The 27,510-nt window shown below is 38.9% G+C and overlaps 1 protein-coding gene and 1 long non-coding RNA gene across 2 annotated transcripts in view; both read left to right on the top strand.

Annotated features, from left to right (window-relative positions):
- Positions 1-3,461, top strand: part of LOC148116859 (uncharacterized) — a 30,031-nt gene extending 26,570 nt beyond the window's left edge. Inside the window, exon 2 of the long non-coding RNA XR_015731448.1 lies at positions 176-3,461. This is a non-coding gene — a long non-coding RNA (uncharacterized LOC148116859). The remainder of the gene's footprint in view (positions 1-175) is intronic.
- A 12,531-nt stretch (positions 3,462-15,992) lies between these two features.
- The window catches only part of GALNT2 (polypeptide N-acetylgalactosaminyltransferase 2), a 74,759-nt gene continuing 63,241 nt past the window's right edge, over positions 15,993-27,510 (top strand). The window contains exon 1 of the mRNA XM_034428366.3: positions 15,993-16,290. Coding sequence (XP_034284257.1) covers positions 16,180-16,290 — 111 coding nt within the window. The 5' untranslated portion in view covers positions 15,993-16,179. The remainder of the gene's footprint in view (positions 16,291-27,510) is intronic.

The following is a 27,510-nucleotide window of genomic DNA, read 5'->3' as shown; positions in this document are numbered from 1 at the left end:
CACACCATTTATTAAGAACAAAAACCCAGAATTGCAAAAACATAAATAACATATAACGTATAAATTACTTTAAAACCATAAATATTTAACTACAGTGTTATGCTACTGTTTGCTTACTGTGGATTCTCCTCACACAATGCCCTGTGAAACTGCATAATTTTTGTTGCCTTCTTAGTTGTGAACAGGACTGGAGCCATTCTGACTGTAGAAGACAAGCTGTTCCAGTGGAAGGTGTCTACTACTACAAAGGTAATCTTCTGAGACTAACTCTAGCTAAAATATATTTGATGGGCAATGGATTCTAGAGTGGATAGTCCTAAAGGTAACAAAGATCTGTGCCATAAAGGCAAAAACAACATCTTGAATTGGACAATTAGGCCAACTTCTGCAAAATAGATGTTATTCAGCTAAGCTGCTTTCCACCAATCAGCAAGCAGGCAGCTGTGTTTTGTCAGAGTTATAACTTCCAGGTTATCTTCAGTGAGCAACTTTATACAGAGTGAATCGCCACAGTCTGACTGAAAACTTACAAGAATGTCAAGATGGATTCAGCATGCCCTGATCTAGGAACGATTGCAACTGATAGGCCAACTAAAACTGGTCACAAACTGGATTGAGGACAATTTACCATGGCCATCTTGTCATGGCTGTCTTGCCGCAGCCATTTTGCCATGGCCAACCAGATGCAACATGATTTTTGCCAATGGAAATAATTGTCAAAGATACAGTAGAAGATAACATTTATCGCACTGAATTATCCCACATGGAATTGTCATGCTGCAAGGTGTCCCACAGCGAGTTGTCCCATGGCACGTTGGGCACAGAGAGGTGGCTGTGGCAAGATGGCTCTGGAGAGTTTGCTGCAGCGAGTTGTCCCAATTCCACACAGCCTCTTCTGTATGGGGCTTTGCATGTTGCTTTAGCAGGAGCTGGGAATCTAGGAGCAGCCCCAAATTGTGCAATTACTTTTTCCAGAGAAGTACATGGCCATTCATACCTATAGATGAGACATCCTTTATATCTAAAGGAGTGTACCATCCATCTTGCTAGGATTCAGTCTGAATCTCCAGTCCATCAAAAACTTTAGATGGTGGATCAAGACTTCCAGCATATTTTCTGCCCAGCCTGGGATGGAGATAGATATATCAATTGGGTTCTCCAAACTGATACAGAACCTCTCCCAATGGCTTCATGAGTACTGCACCGCTTTCATGTAGATTCTCATTTCAGGTCATCCACAAGAGTTACCAATTTCTGTCTCATGCCTAGGTCTGAATCTCAACTGGAATGGAGTTTGTATTACTTTTGTTAGTTTGCAAATACGATGTTGCTTTATACAAGTTAGGTAACTTGCTTATTCAGTAATGTTCACTCAAATAGCACCTCTCAGTGTGTCTCAGATGTTTCTCATCTTCCATATAACTGGAGATGGCATTCTGGAACTTCTACATATACAAGATGTACTCTGCTGGGATTTCTCTTTTAAAACACTCAGATACAGGAAAATGGGTACAGTATGCTCCTTAAAACTTAAGGTTGGAATTCACTACATCCCTACATTGCTTGATTTTGAATGTTGTTATAATTTTATTTCATGCTGCATGCTGATTTTATTATCAGTGAACTTCAGAACTGAGACTTCAGTTGCGATATTAGACTTCTTAATTTGCTTATCCTATTTTTATGAGTTAGCAAACCAGCGTAAATTGTAGTTAAGTTGCTCCGTGTGAACTGTTTGCTGAAGTGATTCCAGTGGTATGGTATACTGGGCAATGAATTGTTTGGAATCAAACCAGAAGCTGAATTTAAAAAACAACATGACATACAGAGAGATGTGTTGACTTCTTAACTCAATGTCACTTTCTCTGTCAGCAGGCAGAGTATTTCTACAATTTCCATTATAATTTGACATTTCTATTCCATTAGTTTTATTCAGTATACTTCAGTCACTGGTGTAACACTTCCTCTGTCAATTATATCAAATAATATATTATCATCTCAGGAACTCTTCAAGCAATTAATGTAATCATTAACAAAGATCATCGGAAGGTCAAACCTATTCTAATAATGTGTATTCTAAGGTAGCACCAGAAGCGAATTCTCCTCCATCTCACTTAATGAATTTCGGAATCTTAATTTTAAAAAATAAAATGCATTTTTTTCCTGATCAGAGCAGATGCCATCAGAAAGAAGAAATTAGCTCTATGGTTCACTATTTAGCATGCAAGTACGGAGGGGGGCAGGAGATGGTAATTGGCCCAACATGCAACAATGCTTTAGGCATTATTTAGCCAGCATCAGAAGCGTTCAGATTGGATAAAGGTGAGTATCTTTTTTCTCTCAAAATTGATAGTTACTGAAAAAATGACTGCCCACAAATGGAAAGCAATTATCTGCAATGAGAACCATCAACAGGGCTTGGTTTTACGCATCATGCTAAGTGTTAATAATATGATTTGTTTAGGGTAGTCTTAGGGTGCTGTGTGAACCCAACCAATATTCTTTATAAATTATGGGTTATAGCTTACTATAATATGTGAGCCCAGCAGTCTGTGGTTGTTTATGTAAAGGAAGCCAAAGCTAGGAAGTGCAGGTTCTCAGTGGTAATGCTAATGCTTCAGAATAGCCTCTGGGAGGAGATCAGAAGAGTCTCCCCAGCCCTTAATGCTTTCAGGATGGTGTTCAAAACTAAGCTATTCTGGAGAACAACCCACAGATGTTTACATTCTGTACCATCTTTTATGTTGCTTATTTTTGTGGTTGTTACGTTACCCTAGCATAGATATTTTGGCCTCTGGAGTGTAAGAATGCTTCAAGCTGCAAGTTTCAATGAACTATTTATTAGCTAGTTTGTAATGTTCTGTGACCTGAAAAAAACAAATCCCATGGCTTTTTAAATCTTTTGTTTTTGATTCAGTACTTTGTATTTTATCTTTGTTTGAAACTTAATAGTTGGTTACAAAAAATAAAATAAAATCCCATGAACAAAGTTACCAGCTGTACTATACTCCTACCTGTGCCTCTGGTAGCACTTCCTGGTGAAGGTAAAGATAGTTTTGATCTGTTCTGGAATTGCAACCAAACCTCAGTTTAAATCCAAATTATGCAAGCTCAGACCTCTTAAGGAAAGTGTCAGCCCTGGAGCCATCTTTACTTGGAGCCTTCAGGGCCACCATAGCAGTGGATGGGCAAGCTGTGGGAAAGGGAAGGGGGGCGTGGAGACAGTGTGGGGTGTATAGCCATAACAACATATTTTCCCTTGGGAGTCAAGGACGTTCAGCCTGCACCTGGAGAGGCGTGACTGGGAGTCAACTACAGTTGGGACAGCAACCTGATTGGACCATGTGACACCACGTGGATGCAGAGGACGGAACCTTGACTTTACTTTGGGTGGCTTCAGATTCGGGTTTTCCCAGATGTGCCAATATGACATCTCTAATAAATTCAAGCTTTGAGAAAAATGCCTGCCTTGGAGTTTTGATTACGTTGGGGGTGTTCCTTGGAATCCTGACAGAAAGACTACCTGCGAAGTAACAAAATTGTTGGCCATACCCCATTAACTCAGAGGTTCATGCAGCATACTGACACAACCATGATTCTAGGATTTAGTGCTTCTCTGGGAACAACTCTGATTTCTTTTAAGTTTTATTTTCTGCTTCTGGCTTGAAGGTTCTCCTAGGCCACTGAAGTGATGTGGCCACCCTATTTTGCACACCAGCCGATCCAGGTGTGTAGTGGAGATACATTGGCTGCACATGGTCCCTGAATAATAAAATGAAACTTTTACTATTCTGTGATTTCTATTAGTTGCATTTTATTTCACTGTTTTCTTGATTTGATATCGTCTTTGGGCATTTTGTACATGGCTGGGAATTGTTTGAAGTCTGGTGGCAGGAAATTACAATCCGTCCATCAAGCAATCAAGGAAATCTATTAAGGGAGCTTTATGTAGCTAAAGGTGTGTGAGAAATACTTTCCATTTGTTGATGTTCCTTATATTGTTCTGACAGGCTCCATTAGATCTCTAAATGATGCACAGTAGATTTGGTAAATATTTGAGATGGGAAAAAGATAAACTAGATCTAGATGTATTTGAAGTACAGTCACAGTTCATAAAGAATTACTGTTCTCCTTCATAGGTCTGGCACATCCTACTTTTTATCACTGAATATATTGTTTAATCTCACCTTGTCTGACTTTGTAGCTTAGGCCATTAATGCCATTTATCAAAATAAATCTTTTCGTTGTTATGTAACTAAAATTTATGAAAGCCAAGACTGACTAATGAGATTCAGAACTTCTATGTATGACTCACTTCACTCATTCACTTTGGTTCTTCCTTAAATTATTGTCGTTCTTTATATTTGAACTCAGCAAGCAAGCTGAATTCTTTGCAATGCATATGAACCCTTGGGAGTAAAACAGATACCTGAACGATGCTGGAGTGCAGAAATATATTGCAACTGAAACAGAATGCAAAAAGACAAACGATATGACCATTCAACTAGCTGTGACTAATAGTGACATCATTTCTTCCTTTTGAATTTTGAATACATGATAAAAACCAGCCTGGAAGTCAAAATGGCTTTCAGTCTCCCCCCTATTAAAATAAGATAGCTAATGAAAGAATCAGTAAAATGTAGTGATTGGACTGAGACTATAGAGATCCATGCTTACACACTGTTAATTATTGTTGATTCTTCTCTATGAAGTCCTGAGTTCATAGACCCAAGGAAGGATATAAAGACAAAATAGAAGAAATATATCCCAGTTCTCAGTTTCAGATGGATACCTATTCTATTTTGCTGATCTCTGCGGTAGAAAAGAAAATATGTCAACAATTTAAATAAAATAAAACAAAATGAAATATATAAAACTGTATACATTTATAATTATGTGTATGTATGTATGTATGTATGTGTGTATATATATATTACAAACTATGTATGTATGTGTGTTGTAATATATATATATTACAAACTATTCTAAAAATACGAGTTCCAGGTACATTAGTAAAGAAAGAAGCAGACATCCTGCAAGCTCTGGAACTTAAAATGTTAAAATAATTAAAATTTTATTTTACTAAGCTTTCGTCAGCCATCTGCTGACATTGTCAGAGTATTAAACTACCATTACAGAGATCTCTGCCTTTATATGCCATTAATCAATTTGGCCATTGCACGTGTAATAGGCCCTTCCAGCTGTCTCCCACTTGTAATTAGCTGTGTTGTTTTTGCTGTCGTCATGCTGGATGATGGAGGCTTAATTCCTACTGTTTCCTCCCTCATATCTTGCTTATAAGCAAGCTCTCTGCAAGATGTATGTATGTATGTATGTATGTATGTATGTATGTATGTATGTATATGTTCACACACACATACATTTTAAAAGTGTACAAAAAGTAAAAATATAAATCAATTATATAAAAAAAATAGTGTACAGTCTATCAGCAACAAGGCCCCTGGTGAGATTGTGGATTTTTGGGCTGGATCTGCATATCAAGATTTTTAATAATAGCCATAATAGCCTAAATCACACATAAGTCATAAATCATGTTATGAGCTGCAGTATTGTAATTTGTAGAATACACAACCTACACAATGCCAAAATGGAACTAATATTATGGTTGCAAGAGAATGGTGAGGGTAGATGTGATATAGGCAATGTATAAATGCAAATCTGTCATCTTTACTTCTCTCTGCTAGAAGCAACTGTGAAGGACTGGTGACATGGCACGGAGTGAAAAGATAGATCAGCCTTCCCTCAACTGCCCCTTTTTCAATATATTGGGTCAATGGATTAGCCATATTCTCTGGCTGGAATTCTGGAAACTGCAATTGCTTGTTGACAATATGGTTTTTTTTTCATTGTAAAGGTAGTGTGATGTAGTGGTGTTGGATTGTGACTGGGGAGGCCAGATTCAAGACCACCCCAAGTCCTTCTTGGAACCTCCCTGGTGATCAAGGATAAGAAGGGGTCTGGAAGCTAAATAATATAATGAGTGCCTAAGGGAACTAGATATGCTTAGCTTAATGAAGAGAAGGCTCAGAGGAAGTATAACTGCAGTAATCCAATACCTGAAAGTTAATCAATGGAACAGCCTGCCTCCCAGAGTTTTGGGTGCTCCATTGCTGGAGGTTTTCAAGAAAAGATTGGATAGCCATTTATCTGGGATGTCTGGAACTCCTGCTTTGGATTGGACTAGAAAACATCCAAGATCCTTTCCAGCTCTATGATTCTATTATTTAAGTTAGTCATTCTCTCTCCTATGGTGGTTTTTGTCAGGGTGAATTTGAGGAGAGGATGCCAGGTATAATGCTTTGAGAAAAGGTGGGATATAAATCTAACATCATCTAATAAGACGATAATAAATTTTGTGCTCCACAGAGCCAACCCCAACTATCCACAGAAAGATCAGAGTATAAACTGAAGATGAGGTATGGAGAAAGAAGTAGCTAAGAGGGGGAAGGTATAGGAAAGAAAGGGAGGAGAAGGACTCATGTATCATGGCAATAGTAAGAAGTTTAGCAAAGTGGCAGAAGCAAGAAGATAAGGAGAGATGATGGAGTATCATGGTGAAATAAGAGAAATGAAGAGGAGGGTATTTAGTAGCTATGGAAGCCAGTTCTTCTTCTAGGACAAAACACTACAGCACCACAACATATCTGAAATGGCTTGTGGGGGCATAACAAGATGGAATTGACCCAGTCAATTATTTGATGGAAGATTAAATATTTCCCTCATACTTCTGGGAATTTCCTAATGACTCATCATGTAAATAGAGTTCTCTGAATGCATATCACTGAATTATTGGTCATCATTTAACACTCAACACATATATTTAGCATTCATATACACCCTTTTCCCAATTGAACATTTTTAGGTGTTTAGCCATGGAACTCTATAATTTCCAGATCCAATCATTCACAGGATTCATCTTATTTAACTCAGTCATACCTAAGCACCATTGAACACCACTTAATGAATCTCCAAAACCAAACCAAACCAAAAATCTCACAGAGCTGGAGAGAAAATACAGCTAAAAAAGCAAGTCTTTCTATTTGCAGAGCTCTCTAACTAAAGATGAATTGGTTGCAGATGCCAAGCTTTGCCTACCATTGTGTGTTGGCCAAGCTTATTAGTGAGGGAGCAGTGCAAAAGTTCTCACTAAATAAAGGTTTATGGGAACTTCAGGCTCTTTGGAGGAAGTATGGGGAGCTATGCAATTCTGACCCAGTTAGTGGGATAGGACACTGCCAAAACCACTGATAAGATTTGGCTGAGTGAGTTACTGCCTGGATAAAGGCTTTGAGACAGAACTTTAAAGCTAAGAATATTATCCATCTGAGTGAATGAAGCCATGAATTTGCCTTAGTGTTTCTCAAACTCAACACCTTTATGATGTGTGGACTTCAACTCCTAGTATATTGGATGGAGAACTCTGGGAGTTAAAGTCCATTCATTTTAAAGTTGCTGAGTTGAGAAACATGGCCTTAGATCATGTTGTGTAAAAAGGTGGCCAACAATCAACCACATAGATGCAAGGCATAAAGAACACAATATACTCAAGTCATAATATTTATTGCTCTAAAAAATATTAGGGATGAACTATTTGCATGTAAGTAGGTCACATCTGAGAAACATGCTTGTTTTTTTCCCCTGTTGCCTAATACCGTACAGTCCACTTTCTTAGCAACAAAACTAATTGTGATAAGCAGCCAGCAATAACTGAGTCATTTATTGCCAGAGAGAGTACTAGCAATCTGCATTTGGTGATTATGCTCAGAAGAATGAAAATTGGATCTCCAAAGCAGAACATGGGTGCATTGTTGCCCTTGGGATACATTCGGTTTTCTCTTTAAAAAATGTGATCTTCAGCCCAAGTGGCTTCAGAGTAATTAAGTGACTGCTAATCAGAAGACCCACATATCTTCTTTTTTAAAGTGATAAAGTGGAATTCTGCAAACAAAGGCTTCTGAAGCTTCAAAACAAGGAGAACCCAAGACTTTCACAAGTCAAGGGCCAAACTTCTACCTGCGTATTTGAAATAGCCTATTTATATTTGCTGTTTTCCTTCATTCCAGTTAATGCTATGAAACTCTGATATTCAAAACTGAAAGCAAGTTCATGCAAATTTATACTGTAGTTTGCAGATGTATAGTTTCCCTCATACTTCAGGGAATTTCCTAATTACTCATCATGTAAATTGATTGCATCACCATCTAAGATTCAATACGCAAATTTAGCATACATATAAAAACACCCTTTTCCTGCTTGAACAGTTTTTAGGTGTTTGGGCTTGGGACTCTATTTTAATTTCCAGCCACATATCTGGACTGGAGATTATAATTCACAGCACTGGAGGGCAACAAGTCAGGGACGCCTGGGCAGAAAAGTGATCATAATCATCTTTCTAGTAACTGCTAAGGTAAATGCAAAGACAATTTTGAGGGGGGAATCTCTGCAGGCACATTGTCTGGGTCTACGTATTATACTAAACTAAAGTATATTCCAAATTAGTGCAATGTATGTGAACTCAATCGATCAAGAAGAAAATGTCCAGGAGATCTGCTTTACAGTTGAGGTCATTATGCACAAATGCATATGGGGAATCCTGCTCTATTAAGACTGATGATCTACTTGGGTTTTTGCACTGGGATAGCCACAATGCAACTCCAACAAGCTATTACTTTGTGGATGTTTCTTTTACAATTGTTTATTGTGTAAATTATCTTTGTGTGTTTTATCTTGTAAAACAACTGAGTCCCTTAAAGATTTGGCAGTCTGTGTATATGATTAATAAATAAAGACACTGGAGTATCAGAAATGGCTCCTCTGGAGAAGTGTTTATTGTTATTCTTCCTATGGCTGGAACAACAATAGTTGTTTGTTCACTGCTCCTGGCTCTGCTTGGGGGATGTGGGGACAATGTTCTATTAGTTGCCTCTTCATACCCATGTATGCCAGCTAGCCACAAAAAACAATTTTTGAGTCACATTGGCTCGGACCAGCCAAGGGGAAAAGCAGGAGATGGCTTTTGCTTCCAACATCTTGTGGGACAAGGCACTTTGTAATAGTTGTAAAAATGGCTTAACTTGCTTTCTCTTGTGCTCATGGGATGGTGCGTTTCTTTACTGGTATTGCCAAGACAATTGAGAAATCAATTCAACTCTCAGCATATTGAATACAGTCTCAAGGCCAATCAGTCTACTGCACACTTGAGTCCAATCTTACTATTAAATGCTGCACGATTGGCCAAGTTTCAGTTCTCCACAATAAACGAATGTGTGTCAGATTAACATAGGGCTGTTTTTAAGACTAGATAGTGGCAAGGCTGTGATTCCTACGTTTCCATGCCAGATCCTTTCTCCGTAGCCAACTCTGTAGTGTTGCATGCCTTTGTTCCAACCTCCTTCTACTGCTTTTGTTAATTAAGTAAGAGCAATGCCAATAAGCTACAATCTTAACAGCACACAATCTCACCAGAGAGACCACTCAATGGTCATTCTCAGGCATCGTAAACTGGCACCCTAAAAAAACAAAAGCTTACTTTTAAAACATATTTTAAAAGAGACACATATACAAGCAAAATTCTGATTTAACAGACTATTCAGGGGAAGGGATATTCCTTAATAGTAAAGATAATTTTGCATTCATGTAAAAAGCCTATCTGTCACAATGTGCATGCATGAAAGTAAGCCTCGGGCCTCTTGGTCATGAAGCTCAGTGCCATTGTGGTCATTTTGCCCTTTTACTATGACCACCTCTGCTGTTGTGGGAAGAGGACTCTCCTGCACCTGCAGTTCATTAAATGGAGATTTGTTTTATCAAGATTTTACTGTATGTCATGTCCATTTTGCAGAGCAATCATGAGATATAGATAACAAAATAGCAGATACCACAGGGAAGAGTCAGTGGTAATTCTTGCTTTTAGTTTTCAGAAGAATTATGATTGTTGCGTAAGAAATTTTGTATTTGGAAGCATCCTTATATTATTGTGCACATAGTTTGTTTACTTCCGTGTATCTTCCCCCACATTTGTTATTGTCACTAAAAGAACACTACATGGTTGCAATCAGCCTTGTTAAACAATAACATTGTAAAAACTACAGAAACATTGTAGTGATCCAGCAAAAAGTGCAGTGATCTCATTCTTAAAAACTCCTGCTTGTCTGAAAATGTTTGGGTCTATTAACATCTTGAATTACAAAGTACTGCAACAGTACGTTTCAGCTCTCCAGTTGGTTTAGTAGGATTTTTCGATCTCAAGGAGATCAGTGTGTTAGAAACAATGAGTAGAGAAAGAATGAAAAGAGAAAGAATAACAACTTGATCTACGATTCAAGACATGGCCTTGATTTTCAGAGGAATCACTCCAGGCATGGTCTCTTTTTTACAAAAACATGGAAATCCAGGACAGCTGGATTCCCTCTCCCAAAAAGAAGCTCAAATTTGTCTAAGCATCATACTCAAGTTAAAATGAAAGCCAAATTGCCACAAATTGTGACAACAGCAGAGGAATATATTGAAAATAAGATTTGCCCTAACTGTGTAGAAGTATGAACTCTTAAAGAGAAAACAATGTTATGCAGTTGGTGAAATCTCCCTAGAGCAAAGCTAGGAAGAGATTAATCAGATTAGCTGCTCCTTGGGATGAGCTGTTCGTCTAATGAATCTAAACTTATGTAACATTTAAACAGGTTTCAGTATAGAATATTTGATGAAGAACCTAAATGAGTTTGCAGCTTTAGTGGGCCTTTAAGTAAACAGAAAACAACATTGCTTGTTAAGAATATGACTTCTGAAATTCTTTCTTGGGTTTTAAGATGGAGAAAAAGGTGACATGTCTGGGGATTACATTGACAAATAAGATTCTAAATTGTTTCAAAATAATTTTGTGCCTCTTTGGAATGATACTAAAAAGGGCTTATTAATAGGACACAAGTTGTTAACTATCTTTATTGGGTAGAATCTTGTAATTTAGATGAATGTCTTACCAAATATGCTTTTTCTGTTTCACACTCTACCAATATTTATAAGTGATACTACATTTAAATAATGGCAGATGGACATCTCTAAGTTTATATGGCAACCCCGCCCCCCACAAGAATTAGATATAAATTATTGCAAGATGCTAAGGAAAGAGGATGTTTGGGTTTACCAGATTTGAAATTGTACTTTGATGCCTGCTGTTTCTTCAGGCTAAAAGTGTAGGTGACTCTCCAAAATAAGGTTTCTTGAGCTGCAGGGTCATGAATTAAGATTTGGATGGCACACCTATTTATGGTATCAAAGTGATTTCAACAATCACTTTGTTAGATATGCCATTCTTTCTCATCTGTCTGCTTATCTCATCTGCTCATCTGCCTGGAACCCGTTTTACGAAAAGAGTCCTCCATTCCTCTAACCGTAATAAAATACCTTATGCCACCAGACTCCAAATTTTGGGCTTAGACAATTTAGAACTACGCCAACTTCAGTCTGACCTAAGCATAGTACATAAAATTATCTGCCACAATGTTCTTCCTGTCAATGGCTACTTCAGCTTCAACCACAGCAATACACAAGCAAATAATAGATACAAACTCAAGGTGAACTGCTCCAAACTCGATTGCAGAAAATATGACTTCAGTAACAGAGTGGTCAATGCCTGGAATGCACTACCTGACTTTGTAGTTTCTTCCCCAAACCCCCAAAACTTTAACCTTAAACTGTCTCCTGTTGACCTCACCCTATTCCTAAGTGGTCTGTAAGGGGTGTGCATAAGTGCGCCAGTGTGCCTACCGTCCCTGTCCTAATATTCCTTTTTACTTACTCTTTTCATGTATTCAAATTATGTTTATACTTTTACCTGTTATCTTATATATGCTTGACAAATAAATAAATAAAATAAAAATAAATCCTAAGAGTTACTGTAGGAATAAATGTAAAGTAAGGTTCTTTGTGAAGATGCCCCTTTGGGTAGCCCCCAAGCAGCTTTTTAAAGAAAAGAAATGGTGGTGAAATCAGACTGGTGGACTTATGGTCAAATAATTTTTTTAAATCATGGTGACTATATCCTCAAATTTAAAGAGGTGTTGGAATTAGATGTGTTTACATTGGTTTGCATATTTACAATTGAAAGATTTAAATTAGATTTAAAAAGTTACAGATTTGGTTTTGTAAAAAATGAATTGGAAATTCTATTGTCTGGTAATAATGGGACATTATTGCAAAGGTTTATAAATTGCTATTCAAATTGAATTTGGAGAATGAATATGTAAAGCATTGTATGGTTCAGTGTGCAAAGAATTTTGGATATAATATAATGCTTGAACAATGGGAAAATACGTGGATGAAAGATTTAAAATTTACATTAAATTATAATTTTAAAGAAGAAATGTACAAATTGTTAAAGAGAAAACAATGCCATGCAGTTGGTCAAATCTTCCTAGTGCAAAGCTAGGGAAAGATTAATCAGATTAGCTGCTCCTTGGATGAGCTGTTTGTCTGATGAATTTAAACTTATGTAACATTTAAACAGGTTTCGGTCTTACCAAAGTTACTTTTTCCCTTCACTTCCACTCTTACTTAACCCTTTTTTCTTTTCTATCCTTTCCTATCTTTACAATGCTGCTACTCCTTCATGTCATGACATTTCATCTTCTATCCCATCTCTCCCCTCCTTCCTTTCTTTCCCTCCTTCTTTCCTTACAATGTGCATTATGTGTGCATGTGCTTGTATTGTTTTGTATATGTAAGAAAGGGAATGATTCGGGGTTCAATTATTTTTTGTAAATGAGGTGAACACACAATTCCAATGAATTATTAATACAATTATGTTTCTGTGCCTTGGCTTCCCTTGTCAGGGCAAGGTTCCTGGCAGAGGTGGAGAGGGAGAAGAGGAAGGAATAACATAATAAAAATATTATACAGGGTAACAGTTTGTTACACAGATCATCCTGAATTTTTTTTAAATAGACTGAGCCAGTATATAGGGAACAATTCAATTTTGATTGAATTGTTTCCTGTCAAAATAGCCATGTCTTCTGGTTGTATCACTATATAACCCACTTAATTGTAACCCACAACAGTGTGACAAACTAGGGAGTATTGACAATAGTCCTTCAAAGTAAACTATTTTGAGAGGATTTCATCTTCATAGAGTTATGTGACCAACTGGCCAGGTTTTTCAAAATTTTAAAGCTGTTGGTTTAAAATAATGGTATAAATAACTCGTCACTCACAGAGTAGACAGGAAGAATACTGTGGGTACACATGAACACAAAAAGTTATATTTAGCAAGGTAGAAAGTAACACTCTCCAAGCAATCTCTTCATCTCCAAACTATTCATAGGAAACAATCTGAAGAATCTCCAATGGAAGATTCAATGATAAACATGGAACTCATTTTTTTTTCCTTTCTACCTGGTAAAACAAAATGAAACTATTGAAAATTTCTTTGGAATCATTTATCACACGGGTATCAAACTTGTGGCGTCATGTTGCCAACATGTGACGCTTTGCGATGTTTTTTCCCTTCACGGAGCTGGGTGGGCGTGGCCTGCCCACGGGCCGCCAGTTTGACACCCCTGATCTATCACCTCTTTGAATGACCAAAAACAAAGCAAAACAAACCTCCAAACCTTCTGTGATATGAATTCCTTAGGTGACCTAATTTGTAGAAGTTGGTTTGGGATAAGGAAAAATGATGAGATGAAATCATTCAGGACCACAGAACATGGAAAAGTTGCAAAGAGAGCAATAGAAATGGGGGCAATCTTAGGAATTAAGATTTCCTGTATTTGCTATTATTTAAAGTTTCATGAAGCCATGATATACTCATTCAGGTCCATATACTTTTGGTTGTGGACAATTTGCATTCAATGATTCCCACACGGGCATGTGGGAAGCTCTCCATTCATATTACAGGGTAGGCATTATACGTAGTGGGCCCCTATGTTTCCCATGTGCCAACTGATGCAGCGATGGCAGACAGTATCATATTGTTCAATTTCTCCCTCATGCCACTTCCATGTACCATGCAGAGCTAGACAACCAAACATAACTACAATAAATTAAACTATTGGGTCTTGTTCATTTCATTATTTTTTTTAACAGGGGTTTTAGGGAATTTCAAAGAATATCTTATCTCCTTTCAACTGAGTGTCCATACTGGTCCCCCCACCCCATTATTCCTGTTACTGTGAATCTTGCTCAGTTACCTATCTTTGTTATATGCTACTTATTCCTAATGCAATGACACTAGCCAGCTAGTATTTTTTTTTCCTTGTTAGCATAACAACATTATGCTTCACTGGCACATGTCAGTTTAAGGTTCTAGTCCCTCTGCCCAATCATGATAGACTATTCTATTCTTAGTTTAAAAACAGTAGTTTTGATGTACAAAAATAAAGATTGGCTATTGTGAATGATTGATAGGACGTTCTTTATGCTTCTTTATCATTCTAATAAACGCAACCCAATAACTATTATTTTTTTCCATAACGTTCCCAGAATAACTAAACCTATCAGAATATCAAGTATTAAACCCACAATCAAATCAGTCAATTTATCAAATGAGTGGGAAGTGGCATAAGTAAGGCCCAGTCATTAGTCATTGCATTCCTGTTAGGCTCAAATCTTTGCCCAGAACCATGAGTGGAGTTTGAAGATCTGCGCTCCTGTACTGGATTCCATCCATCCTTGCCATGAGTAAGCAGTTAGGAACAGCACAATCCTAAATACAACAGTACAATCTTAATCCTTGTGCTTGGAAATAATTAGATCCCGCTATGTCCTAATCCTTGTGCTTGGAAATAATTAGATCCCGCTATGTCCCGCACCCATGTAACACCTCTCCTGCGCGAGGTGCACTGGCTCCTGGTGGTCTCCTGGGTGTGATTCAAGGTGCTGGTTACCATCTTCAAAGCGTTCCATGGCTTAGGACCTGGGTACTTACGAGATCGCTTTCTGCCACCGATAGCCTCCCACCGGCCAATACGCTCCCACAGAGAGGGACTCCTCAGGGAGCCGTCGGTCAAATAATGTCAACTGGCGACCCCCAGGGGGAGAGTCTTCTCTGTGGGGGCACCTGCCCTCTGGAATGAATTGCCCCTGGAGATACGTATGATCCCTGACCTACGTACCTTTTGCCATGCCCTTAAGACTTTACTGTTTCAACAGGCTGGGCTAGCTTAAATAACGAATTTTAATGGGTGTTTTAGTTTTTTTTTTAATATAGGGCCAAATTATTTAATATGTTTTAAACTGTTTTTAAACTTTATGGATATACGTGTTTTATTGTGGCTGTGCACCGCCCTGAGTCCCTCGGGAGAAGGGCGGTATAAAAATTTAAATAATAAATAAATAAATAATATGTTCAGGGCAAATCTCATGAGGGTATCTCTTGCAACTTCTCCCTGCAGCCTCTAAAACGCATTCTTTTGACAGTAAAAACTCAACCGAGGGAAAACACGAATTACACAATTTCCGACTGATCTTGCACAATTTCTGACTGATCTTACACAATCTCTCTCTCCTAGAAAGTCGGCTACCCTTCATTCATCAGACCCGGGGGTGATACCCGCCGTTCGATGCGGCGCGAGGCTTGGGAGCCACGTTGCTGAAATCCGAATTTGGTATCCCCCCCACACACACACCCTTCTCCTCTCCCCTCCCTCCCAAGAGAATCCGGTGGCCCCCACTTTGCTCTCCGTATTTGAACAGGCATTTTGGAAACTGCAACTGGAAGATGGGCTCCCCGACTCCCCAGCCGCTTGTGGTAGCTAACGCAGAAGCAGCGGCCATGCAAAGTGTGTGTGTGTGTGGGGGGGGTATAGCGCTCTACAGCAGCGCCTGCCGGCCCGAGCTTCCATGCAAGGGCTCCGGCTGCCAGGCGCACTAAGCGCCCACAGCCACCTCAGCCTCTCGCGGCCGAGCGAGCTGAAGAGACCCCAGGAGGCTTAGCGTGCGGCAGCCCGGGCGACGTCCCTCGCCCCGCCCCCGCCCCCGGGAGGCGGGGCGGCGCGGCTCGCGATTGGCCAGGGGGTGGGCGCTCGCCCTCTGCCCCCTGACCCTGCGCGGCGGCGGCTGCGGGCGGGCGGCGGCGGTGGTGATAGAGGCAGCGGCTGCCGCCCGTTTCCTGCTGGCCTGGCGGCGGCTGGTGCCACTGCTCAGCGTTAGGCGGGCGGGAGAATAATGCGGCGCAGGTCTCGGCTGCTGCTCTGCTTCGCTTTCCTCTGGGTGCTGGGGATCGCCTACTACATGTACTCTGGGGGAAGCGCCGCGCTGGCCGGTGGCGGCAGGAAGGTAAACCTGGGGGGGGGGGAAAGAAAGAGGAGCGGAGTTATGCACGCTCACCCACCCACCCCCACCCACCCGGGCGCCGTCGGGTGGGGGGTGTCTTTCGGCTTGGTCGGGCTGGGCTGGTAGACCGCTTTGCCTTTGCTGTGGCGGAGAGAGGGAGGTCTCTTCCAGCCGGCGTTTCCTCCTGAACTCCGCTCTCCGGCGTGGGGTGGGTGGCTGGGTGGGTGTGCTGTTCGGGGAGGACTAGTTGCTCACCCAGACGAGCGGGGGGTGGGAGGAGGAGGAAAAGGGCTTCTTCTCCGGCTCCCCCGCCGCCGTCCTCCTCTCCCTCTTCTCTCGTTCCCGGCCGCTTTCCCCAATTAAGAAGTGGCGCCCGCCTGCCTGCCTCCCTCCATGCCTGTGACTTTCCCTTCGAGTCTCTTTTCCCCCCGCCGACGACCCTGGTGGTTGTCTGGGCAGTGGAGCGGGTGGGGGAAAGAACCCTGCCGGCCAAGCTGCCGCGGCGACCTTTCGAGGAGAGCATGAGGATGAGTCGCGTCCATCATCCCCGGCAACATGGCTGCGGATGATGGGCGTGGACGGTCCAGCGGGTCCGGAGGAGAAGCAGCGGCGGCGGCTGGGGGTGGGAGAACCTACCCTATGGCAGAGGGGGCGTGTGTGTGTATATATGTGTATATATGTTATGTGTATATATATATATATATGTGTGTGTATATATGTGGCATCGGGATGCCCGTTCCCTTTCCTCGGGGAAAGCCCAAGGCTTTGCGGAGCTTTCCAACGAGAGGAAAAAAGCTCTGCCTTTCATCCTTCCGAAAAGAGAAAGCTCTCTCTCTCTCTCTCTCTGTAGCCTCGGTGCAGTGCGGGTGTGCGCGATTCCCTCTACGTTACGTTTCCGCTTTCCACCTCCTCCTCCTCCTTCCCCCCCCCCTTTGAGAAGTGGAGGTGAGGCGGCTGCTTTTCCTCGCCTTCTACGACGGGTTCGGCCGTCTGGAGGGTGGGGGGGTGGGGGAGCAGCGCAAAGACATTCCCGGGCCAGAGGGGAGGGCGTGGGGTTACTAGCCCCTCTCGCCTCCTTCTGGCTCTCTTTCAGACCGGGGTGTGGGGAGGACCCGCTTTTTTTCCTCCCGAGTCGCTTCTTGGGAGGATTTCTTTTTTTTAAAAAAAAAAGCAAAAAAAAAAAAAAAGCAGATGGTTCCTTTCTGGACTTCAGTCTTCGTTTCTAACTCGTCATTAGCCGGGGCCGCGTCCAAACCAACTGGAGCGAGCCACGTCTCGGCTTGCGGGAAAATGAGCGTGGGAGGAAGATGATTAGGGTAATGGGGAAAAGCTGGCAACCCTCGCTGTGCTCATTGGACTGGAGGAGCCCTTCATGGGATGCCTTGCTAGTAGTAGTCCAGGCACTTCCTCTTGGAACTTGAATGTATCATTGGAGTCCTTTGAGTCAGCTTTCCTCACCCTTATTTCTATTTCTCCCACCGATTTAGGTGTCTTTTTGTTTAAGTGTAATTAACTGGGTAAAGTAATTCTACTACTGACACTACTGAGGAAGACCTGAGGGATGTTTTATCCATTTCTTTCTGTCTTTCCATTGCCAACCATTTCCATTTTCCTAGGGTTGACTGGTTTCTTTCGTTGGGAGGGAGTTAAAATGCCAAGGCTGGCGTTATGTCGAAAGCATGGAAACCTAAGATACTTTTCATTTGCTGAAATGCCACCCCCACTTCCCTGTTCACCTACGTTTAAAAGGAAAAAAAAAAAAAAAGAAGCCCTGGGGAAAGAAATCTTATGTTGACATTTCCCAAGAATAAAGAACACTTCCTTATTTCCATTACATATTTTCTTCAATAGTTCCTAATGCAGCTGTTTGAAGTAGTAAGAATATGTGCTCGTGGAAGTGGCTGCTCATTATATATGGTACACACGCACATGGAAACGTACATATATGCAACTACCAAGCATTCTTTTTTAATGGGTTTACAATGACACTTCAGTGGTAATACATTTGGCACTGTTCCTATTCAGAGGTAATGTTAGAGTAGAGTGTGTTCAATTTGGTCCTTCACTAATTGTGTGAGGAACATTGATAGTTACCTTACATTATTTGGAGAATCAAGATCTTCAGTCCAAATGATGACTGTATATTAATTTGCCAAATTAAATATTGTTAATTAACCAATTAACATATAGTTCATTTCCTTGTGCCCAAAAAAACCGTTGCAAACATTAGTGTTATATAGCAAAGAAGACACTCAGATTTGTTTTTATGTTTAGCATAAATATAATAGTAAGTCATTTTACAGGTAACCAGGGTGGATAAGAATCAATGATTTTTTTAAAAAAATCAAATCGGATTTTTTTTATTTAAATCGGATTTTTTTAAATTTAAATTGGATTTTTTTGATTTTTATCGAATTTATTTTAATAAAAAACTTTTGGGGTAAAAATCTATCATAAGATAGTTTTCTATTTAAGATACATAAATAATTTCGTTTATTCAGCATGAAATGGAGTTTAGTTATGTAGCATGAGGCTGTATGTTCTGCAACATTGGGACTCGGTGAGTCAATAGTGGGTCAAAGGAGTAGCAGAGATGACAGTTGCTCTTTAAAAATTATGATTTAAATCGAGTTGATTTAAATCAAGCCTTTTTACTAGTGATTTAAATTGTGATTTAAATCAACTCGATTTAAATCAAATCCACCCTGCAGGTAACGGAAATGGGGACTGTAATAGGAAGTATTCACAAAACTGAATAGTTTAAAGCAGTATCACCAACTGGTGGTCCACGGGAAAATTTTGGTGGTCCACAGAAAAATTATTCACATTTTTTATATTGCACTAAATCAGGGGTCCTCAAACTACGGCCCCTGGGACAGATATGTGCAATGAGTGTTTGTGTTGCTGCAGAGAGTCTCCCCCTTCGGGGTCTCCTTGTGTGGGTTGGAGGGGGACAGAAATTCCAACTTGGGGTCTGCTTCAGCCTCCTGGTGTGGGGCTTTGGGCAAAGGCTGGAAGGAAGTGCTGCTGGTGGCAAAGAGCTGGAGGACCTTGTTCCAGTGGGACTGCATCATGGCCTGGAACTGGCTGATCATCTCAGCCCGCTGAGCCTCCAGGTGCCTGTACCTGGCCTTGCACTCCCGCAGGTCTTCCCTCTGCTTGGAAAGCCTATGCTCGTAGTCCTCAGTGAGGTGCTTCTACTGAGCCTCCTTCTCAGTCAGATCCAATTTGAACTGAGCTGTTTTGCCAACTCTTTCTCATGGTGGCTGCTTAGCTCCAACAACTGCTTCATGCTGGGGCCCTAAGGAGCCCAGGCAGGGAAGTGAGGAGTGGCTGGGAAGGGAGGGGTGAGTAGAGGTTAGTGAGGTGCCCCTTGATGTGAGTGACATCTAGTTGGCCACACTCACCCAGTCACATGACCACCTAGCCACGCCCATCCAGCTGGTCATTAGGCAGATCATATTAGTTGTCCGTGGGATTTAAAATTATAAATTTAGTGGTCCCTGAGGTCTGAAAGGTTGGTGACCCCTGGTTTAAAGCTTAAAGAACTAAAATGGAAAAAAAAGTCCTAAATACTATTGGTAATGACCAATAGTATTGAAGGAATATGACCACAAATGGGGGAGATTGACAATTATATATGGATTGGTGGTTTCGGTTTCCATTTTCTGTCAATGAAGCATAATATTTAATCCCAACTTTTAGAATGGCTTAGTAATTCTAAGCATGGGAAGAAGATTGTAAGTGTAATGGCTTTTGAAATTGTTCTAAAAGGCTCATTTAGCATGGAATGCCATGCCCTGAAAGAAAACATGACACATTGTATGTGTTTTGTGAATAAAAATTCTGCTGTTAGAACATTTAATATGTTCACAGAATGTATACTATTTAATTACTCATAAAAAGATGGTTACAAGATTGAAAGATCAATTTTAATAGATTATGATTTGAGTTTACAAAGTGTAACAGTAGATGAACTTTCAGTGAGTTTGCCGGGGTGTTTTTATGTGCAGAAAGTATTCTTGAGTGTACTTTCTTTAGTTTCAGCCAGTTTCTTTTATTATTGCTCTCTTGAACTGTTCTGCTTTGCTCTTGCCTTAGTTTTGTTAGTTTTAATACTGTGACATGCAATTAATTTTTTTTTGTTTAAAGATCAGACTATCCAGGGCATATACTTGAAGGCAAGGAAAGGAGTTGCTTTGTAGTGCCCAGAAGTGTGAATTTAGCACATATGTGCAACTCTGTAAACCAGCTTTGCCTTCAGCCGTTGCTGCAAAATCCTGGGAAAATATAGTCTTAGTTTAAGGAATTGCAGACAGGTATTTCAGCTGAATCCATATGGTCTTTGAAATACCCTTTTGCCTTCAAAAGCAAATCACAGCACAACCCTTTTTAAAGTGTATAGGAATTACAGCAAAAGTGAAGTAGCAACCTACAAGATTATATTTACAGACATCTGTACAAAACTGAACTGATGGAATATTTATTACATTTAAGTTGTCTTTGATCTCCAGGAAAATTTGTTAGCTTGGGTTTCTCCCCCATTTTACTCTCATAGTAGCTTCTGAAGTAGATTAGGCTTTGAGATAATGGGTAAACCATTAAGCTTTGTGTATCTTTCTTTGAAGGCTCTCATTCCAGCACTAACTGTTACATTGTACTAATTTTTAGGTAAGTAGGCAGTACTACTTAGCTTTACAATGTCAGGTTTGCTCTTTCATTGCTATTTAGAATTAACTGGACCTGTTTCGGGAAGATAGCTTTCATTCATGCAGGGAAAAGCATCTCAGGTTCATTATATTTCTTTACTAATTTCAGCCCTTTAGTGCAGATTGTTTCTATATTTCTACATGTTATCAATTAACAGTTTTAGAGAAATATAAATAACACATTTTTGTTCTATCTGAAGTATTTACATAAATTAGATTGTTTTGTTTGTTGGATACTGGTTTTATATTCAAATAGAAGAAAGCAAGTCTGGATTCTTAACGTTTTTGCAGAATGAAGAAGCTGGGAAAATTTTTTTTGACTTAGATTTATAGAAAGATATATGTTGTAGCCCAAAATTCTATACTTCAAGTTTATTTGGCAGGCCATTTTCACTGGCTTTCTACTTTGCCAACATCCCTTGTCCAATCCCTAAGGGAAGTTGACCAGGTCTCATTAAAAGGGAGATTTAGTATCTTAACTGCAAAAATGCCTTTGCCCCTGTCTGTTGGGACAAGTAGAATCAGTTGTGCATGTCCTCCTCTATCATTTTAATTCAATTAGGCACAAGAAGTTAATGACATCTCTGTTAATTAATTAACACACTATTCTTCTCCATTTAACTGATAAGCCAATGATGATCTCTGGGACAGTCACAAAATTTTGTTCATCTGCCATTGCTATTTGAGGCAAGATTGTATTGTTTTGATATATAAAATAATGAAGACATTATTATTAGAGATGTGATTTTATTATTTTAATATTCAGATTTTAGGGTGGTATATCTTTCATTCACTATAGGTAAAACCGTATAAAACAGGCGGCTCCCCTCTACCAGGGGTCCACCTGTAGGAGGAAAAGCAGTATAAAACGTAATAACAGTATAAAACGTAATAAATATGCAGTCTGTAACAATTTATGGGACAACTATAGCTTTTTTAAATTAAGAGCAGTACAGTAATCACACAATTCTATAAATTTCTCAAATAATCCTTATGTTCAGATTGTTGCAGGCTGCATCCTTAAGGTATAAGAAAATAAAAGTTTAAACAACAGAATTAAAGTAATATTTCTATATTTTCAAAATATACATCTTTACTTCAGTTCATGAGGAAGTGCTGCTCCCACCCATAGGAGCATCTTCTAGGTAGAGGTTTATTCAGGTGAAATTACTAACGGAAATGAGGCATTATCATTTATAATTGATATCTATAAACCTCCCTTTCCCATATTTTCTCATATTTTCCTGAGGCTTGAGGCTTTGTGAAATAAACTTTCAAAAGGCATAAGAGACTGGAGGCAGAGGAGCTGCTAACATTTGTTTCCTCCTCTGATTGTTTCACTAAATCAAAGGTTTTTCTGTGGCACTTTTATTTATGGGATGAGAAGTCTAGATCCCAATCCTTTTTCTTTTTTTCAGTACTGTAGAAAAAACTAGAATGGTTTTCTCTTCAAATATTTATTTCCTGAAAATCAAGAGGATGATTGACTGATTAGTAACAACAATTTACTGTAATATTATGCTAAGTGATAATGTGCATCTTTTCTAAAACATACTTACTATATGTCTATTTTCAACAAGTGTTAAGAATATGCTAAGGATACTTTTTGGGAATATTGTATTCTCTAATACATTAATACACACAAAGTGGAATCATGCTCCAAATAATAGAAACATTTCTTACTGAGCATGCTAAAAATTTTATAGGTCTGGATAAACTTGGATCACTTAATTAACTGAAGATGAATAACTTGTAATTATGGCAGTGTGCTATTTAAGTAACACTTTTATATGGTTTTTTTTTTTTGGTTTTGTTTTTTGCTAGACAGGTGACTAAGAATCTGCTGAATGAGGAATTCCTGGCAGTTTTTCAGTGATGTGTAAAAATAGTTGAATTGTTCCACCTTCCTTTTTCATTTTTTTCTCCCTAATACCTTAAAACATGTCATGGTCTAAGAAATAACCCTGCACTATCTGAAATTGCTAAGGAAGCATTTAGGTTAGACTCCTTTAGGTTATTTTAATAGTTTTATAGGTAAATATTCTGTACATTATGTTATATTTATGTGTCTTTGAAAGTGTATTTCACTAAATTCAGGAGTGAAATGCTCCCGGTTCGGCCCAGATTGCCCGATCCAGTAGCGATGGCGGCGGGTGGTTCGGAGAACCGGTAGCAAAAATCCCTGCAAACCCCCCCCCCCGTGCCCAGCTGAGCCGCGCAATCATCACTTTTAAAAGAATTTTTTCTACAACCTCTTCAGCCGAAAAAATGCTTTTAAAAGTAAAAAAAAGCCTCTGATAATCACTGGGCTCATCAGAGGCTTTTAAAAGCATTTTTTCTACAACCTCTTCAGCCGAAGAGGTTGTAGAAAAAATGCTTTTCAAAGTAAAAAAAAAAAAAAAAAGTTGGCCATGCCTACCCAGTCACATTACACCCCACCACCACCACACCACGCCCACAGAACCGGTAGTAACAAATTTTAGATTTCACCCTTGACTAAATTGAAAGCTCAGATGAAGCATCCTTTAAAACCAAACTGATATGACATAATGTCTTGTTTCTAAATGTTGTAGCCATGTCCCTTTGCTTTGATGGATTACAGAAACTTTTCCATATTTATTTGATTTATATTGTACCTTTATTTTTGTACAACTCCATGTGGTATGCATACTGTTACTATTTGTATCTGTTATTATTTGTACCTTTACTATTTTTACAAGCCAGTGAACATACCCAACATGCCTTCCACATATTTTCCTCATGGATATGCAGGTCTACCATTCTTCTCTAATAAAAAATACAGCCATTAGCAAGGAGCAAATGATGGATTTTTCTTCATATGTTTCAGTATATAGCAGTTTCTGGTAGAAAAACCTAATTCTAGCTGAGTGGAAAACAACTGAGTGGTAATTGTAAAAAATGCTTTTGTTTTCAAGGACAAATAATACTTTGTAACTAAGTTGCCATAGTTTGAGAGAAGCATGTTGCATTGAAAAATAACTTGGTGTTCCAAGATATTGGGACAATATCCCAATTCCAAGATAGAATTAGGCAACATCTTTATTAGGTTCAAATGTCATCACAAAATGAATAATCTTTCAGGGCCTTTTGCATTTTTCATCACTCTTAGAGTGGGGCAGCATAAGAAAAATGACTTTACAGCTATAAAATCTGCCTCAGTTACAGTTTTAGAAGAATGCAGATTTAATTGGATTAGGTGTTGTTATATAGTATGTATAGGTTATACTCATGGGATAAAGATCCCCCCTCCCATATGAAATATAAAATTAAACAGTTATCTAGATTTGCCTTCAGTTGTAGTACAACACACTGGGCTCAATACACAACACACACAATGACTTTTTTAGTGATTTCAGGAAAGATGTATTAAAACAATGAAATATATAGAAATAAAATACTTCAGTGCAGCAAATGCAAAATATAACATCTGAGAGTCTGAGGATGTAAGACAAAACTACAGGGATCTCTCTAGTGTCAAGTGACTGGTGACAACACTACTGAGTTTCTAGGTGGTGTAGGGAAGGTGGAGTACAGTTGGGAGTAGAGGATTCAGAAATCTCCTCTCATGGAAGCCATTATACACAATCTACCACATCATGCATGTACACACATACCCCATTACAGTTAAAGTGTAAGTATGATGTAAAGAAAATTGTCTGTGAAAACTCATAACTGATGTAATGAGCGGAGTTGGTTGTAGATTTCCTTCTCAGGAAGGCTACCTTTGTGGAAGTAGGATCACATGCACTTGATTCTTCAGAGATTTTTCAGTTTGTTCTAGAGTGAGTGAATTTGCCTGATTCCTAGGCTGTAAAATGACTTGTCTGCCATGTCTCTGTCTTATAGGGACTTAAAAAGGGATTTAAATAAAGATTCAACAGTTTGTTGTTCCTTTATCCCAACTACCATTGCATTTAGGAACTTGTCAGGGAAGTTGACAATTGTAATTCAGTGTACAGTAATTCAGAAACAGCTGCCTGGCCTCAATGCACCCATAGTGCCATGTTCCAAATTGGTAATAGATCTGAATAAACAATCCATACAAAAGGAAACCAGGAAGCTAATACTATAGAGTTTAATCTAACTGCATGCAATCTCATCCCATGTTTTATTGTAACACTGTGATTAAACACTGATTGATTACAACAGGAAACCTTTCCTTGCCTTTTTATTTCTTGCTTAGTTTAACAAGTAGTGTCTAGAAAAGTCCTGGAGAACCGAAAAGCTTGCTCATAATTTGGTAATAGTCTTATTGCTCCTAATGAAGTGTGTCTAAATGAGGATTTTCTATATGAAAAAAGCTACATTTGTTTTTGTATAACTTTGAAATCTCAGTCAACCTACAGATGTCAAGCCACCTATTAGCAAGTAGGATAGGTGAACTATAATTCTAGCAAAAGAAAAAAGAACAAGCTTGTTCTGTTGTAAATAGAACTCAGTCATTTGGATATTGTCTTTTTAGAGTCCCTAAAATAGTGACAAATTTGTCTTTTACATGCTTGCAAATCTGCACAAATTCCAGTTAGTATTAGGAATTTACATTTCATGCTTGCTGGCTGTTTGCCTTAATGTGATTATGAAAAGATGAAAACTATATTAGTGGTTGGCCAATCTACTTTGATTTAGCTGGCTGTGCTTAATCACATGATGAAAGCTTGATCTGCATGACAACTCATGAAATTACTACTGCAATTTATTCTGAAAAACAACTTGCAGGAGAAAATTGGACTTGTTACATATAGTTGAATATTGATAGGTAAATTTTGTTCAACTATTACAAAATGTGATTTTTAAATGAGAACTGTTAGTGGTATTCAGATTCAGTGGTATCTTTTAAATATTATACTATATCAGTCATGGCATCATTACTGAAGCTGTACTATATGATAGCAAATCCCTCAAAAACCCCAACCCCAATGTAGGCATCAGGAAAATTCTTTTGGGCATGATTTCAAGAAATTGACAATTCATTCTTCTAACTATATTAGCTGTTGGTGCTTTCTATATAGTTAATAATTTTGGATTTACCTACTAACATTTTTGTTGTTATTCAATCAGGAGAAGATATTTATTCATTAAATTTATATGCTACCCATCTCGGTGTTGAGTGACTCTCTTGCTAGCTTTCCAATTGTTCTCTGTAACAACTGAATATCAAAACAGTTGTAAATTCATTAGTATGTTATTACTGACAGCCTCAAACATGTTTAAAATTTTGTAGTCATAACCTTTTCACTCATACGAAATAATAAAATATCCATTTTTGTGTTAAAATTGTTCATGGATAACACTTCTGTAATTTAAATCAATCTGTCTGCATGAGTCCTATTTATGATTTTTGAGCTGCTAATGCATTATTTATTTGTTCAGGGTTTTTTATATATTATCAATTTCCAGATGGAGTCATGGCTGTGTGTAATAAACCAGGGTGAAAATAACAACGTAGAAATAATAAAAATACTATTTTTTAAACCTATTAAACCATATCATGAATTAATGTAATAAACAGTAATAAAAGCGTATTGATGTCAGATCTTAAATAAATAACCTTCTGAACAACCTTGTTTTTAAGGCTTTTCTAAAGGTCAGAAATGATGAAATCATCTAATTTTCGGGTGGGAGGCGGTTACATTGGGTTGATGCTATTAATGAAAAACAGGAGTTTCTCACTTTTACTGCATCTCGTGCGGGGAGGAACCTTACACATACCACCTGAGTGCACAAGTAAGCTATCAAAAGTCTGCTATATAATTGTGGCAGGATATACATGTGATAAATAAGTAAATAATATTGATTTGAAGTAGATCACCTTGAAGGTATTCAGCTTCCATGGCATTTAGAGCTTTAAATGTTAAAACCACCACTTTGAATTGTACACTGCCTGCTCTAAGAGATAGTGCTGGCGTTGTTTTTGCCATTATATAGTTGAATTTTGTGTTTTATTTTTTTAATGATTCTATCTTGCTTATTGTTGATGGGTGTGGAAGAACAAGGAATATTCCAATAAATAAAAAGGAAATTCATGGAAGCCTACTGGCAAAAAGATTATTCCCTCAGCATCAGTACTGTGTGTAACTAGCAACTCTCCTTCGGTGGAGTACTCCTTTGGTAGCACAGTGGAGGATAGATATATAATATGGTCAAGTCCAAGGAGAATATCTTCCAAGAGAAGGTACTCTGTCTCCTCTTTCAAAAAAAAATGGTAGTACTACTCTAACTCCAATCAAGCAGTGACAACTTCCCTGATCTATCTGGGAGGAAGGCAAGGGATACATACAGCCCCCCCACCCCCCCGGGCCGGAAAGAACTCTAATCATCCAAATGGCTGACATATTAGAAATTTGTACAATACTATCAGGTTAGCTATTGGTTTTTGTGCCAAGCCCTTGGCTAGTAATTTATGTAAGCAATTTAATCTGGCTTCTTGACACTTTTTATGGGAAGCATCTATCTATCTCTTTCTGTCAGGCCCAAGTTCAGAGATGACACAGTG

Source organism: Pantherophis guttatus, chromosome 1 (genome assembly GCF_059756535.1).
Source record: "Pantherophis guttatus breed Tessera chromosome 1, ASM5975653v1, whole genome shotgun sequence".
Taxonomy (NCBI): Eukaryota; Metazoa; Chordata; class Lepidosauria; order Squamata; family Colubridae; genus Pantherophis; species Pantherophis guttatus.
The sequence above is the reverse complement of the archived record's forward strand: the minus strand, read 5'-3'. Positions and strand labels throughout refer to the sequence as shown.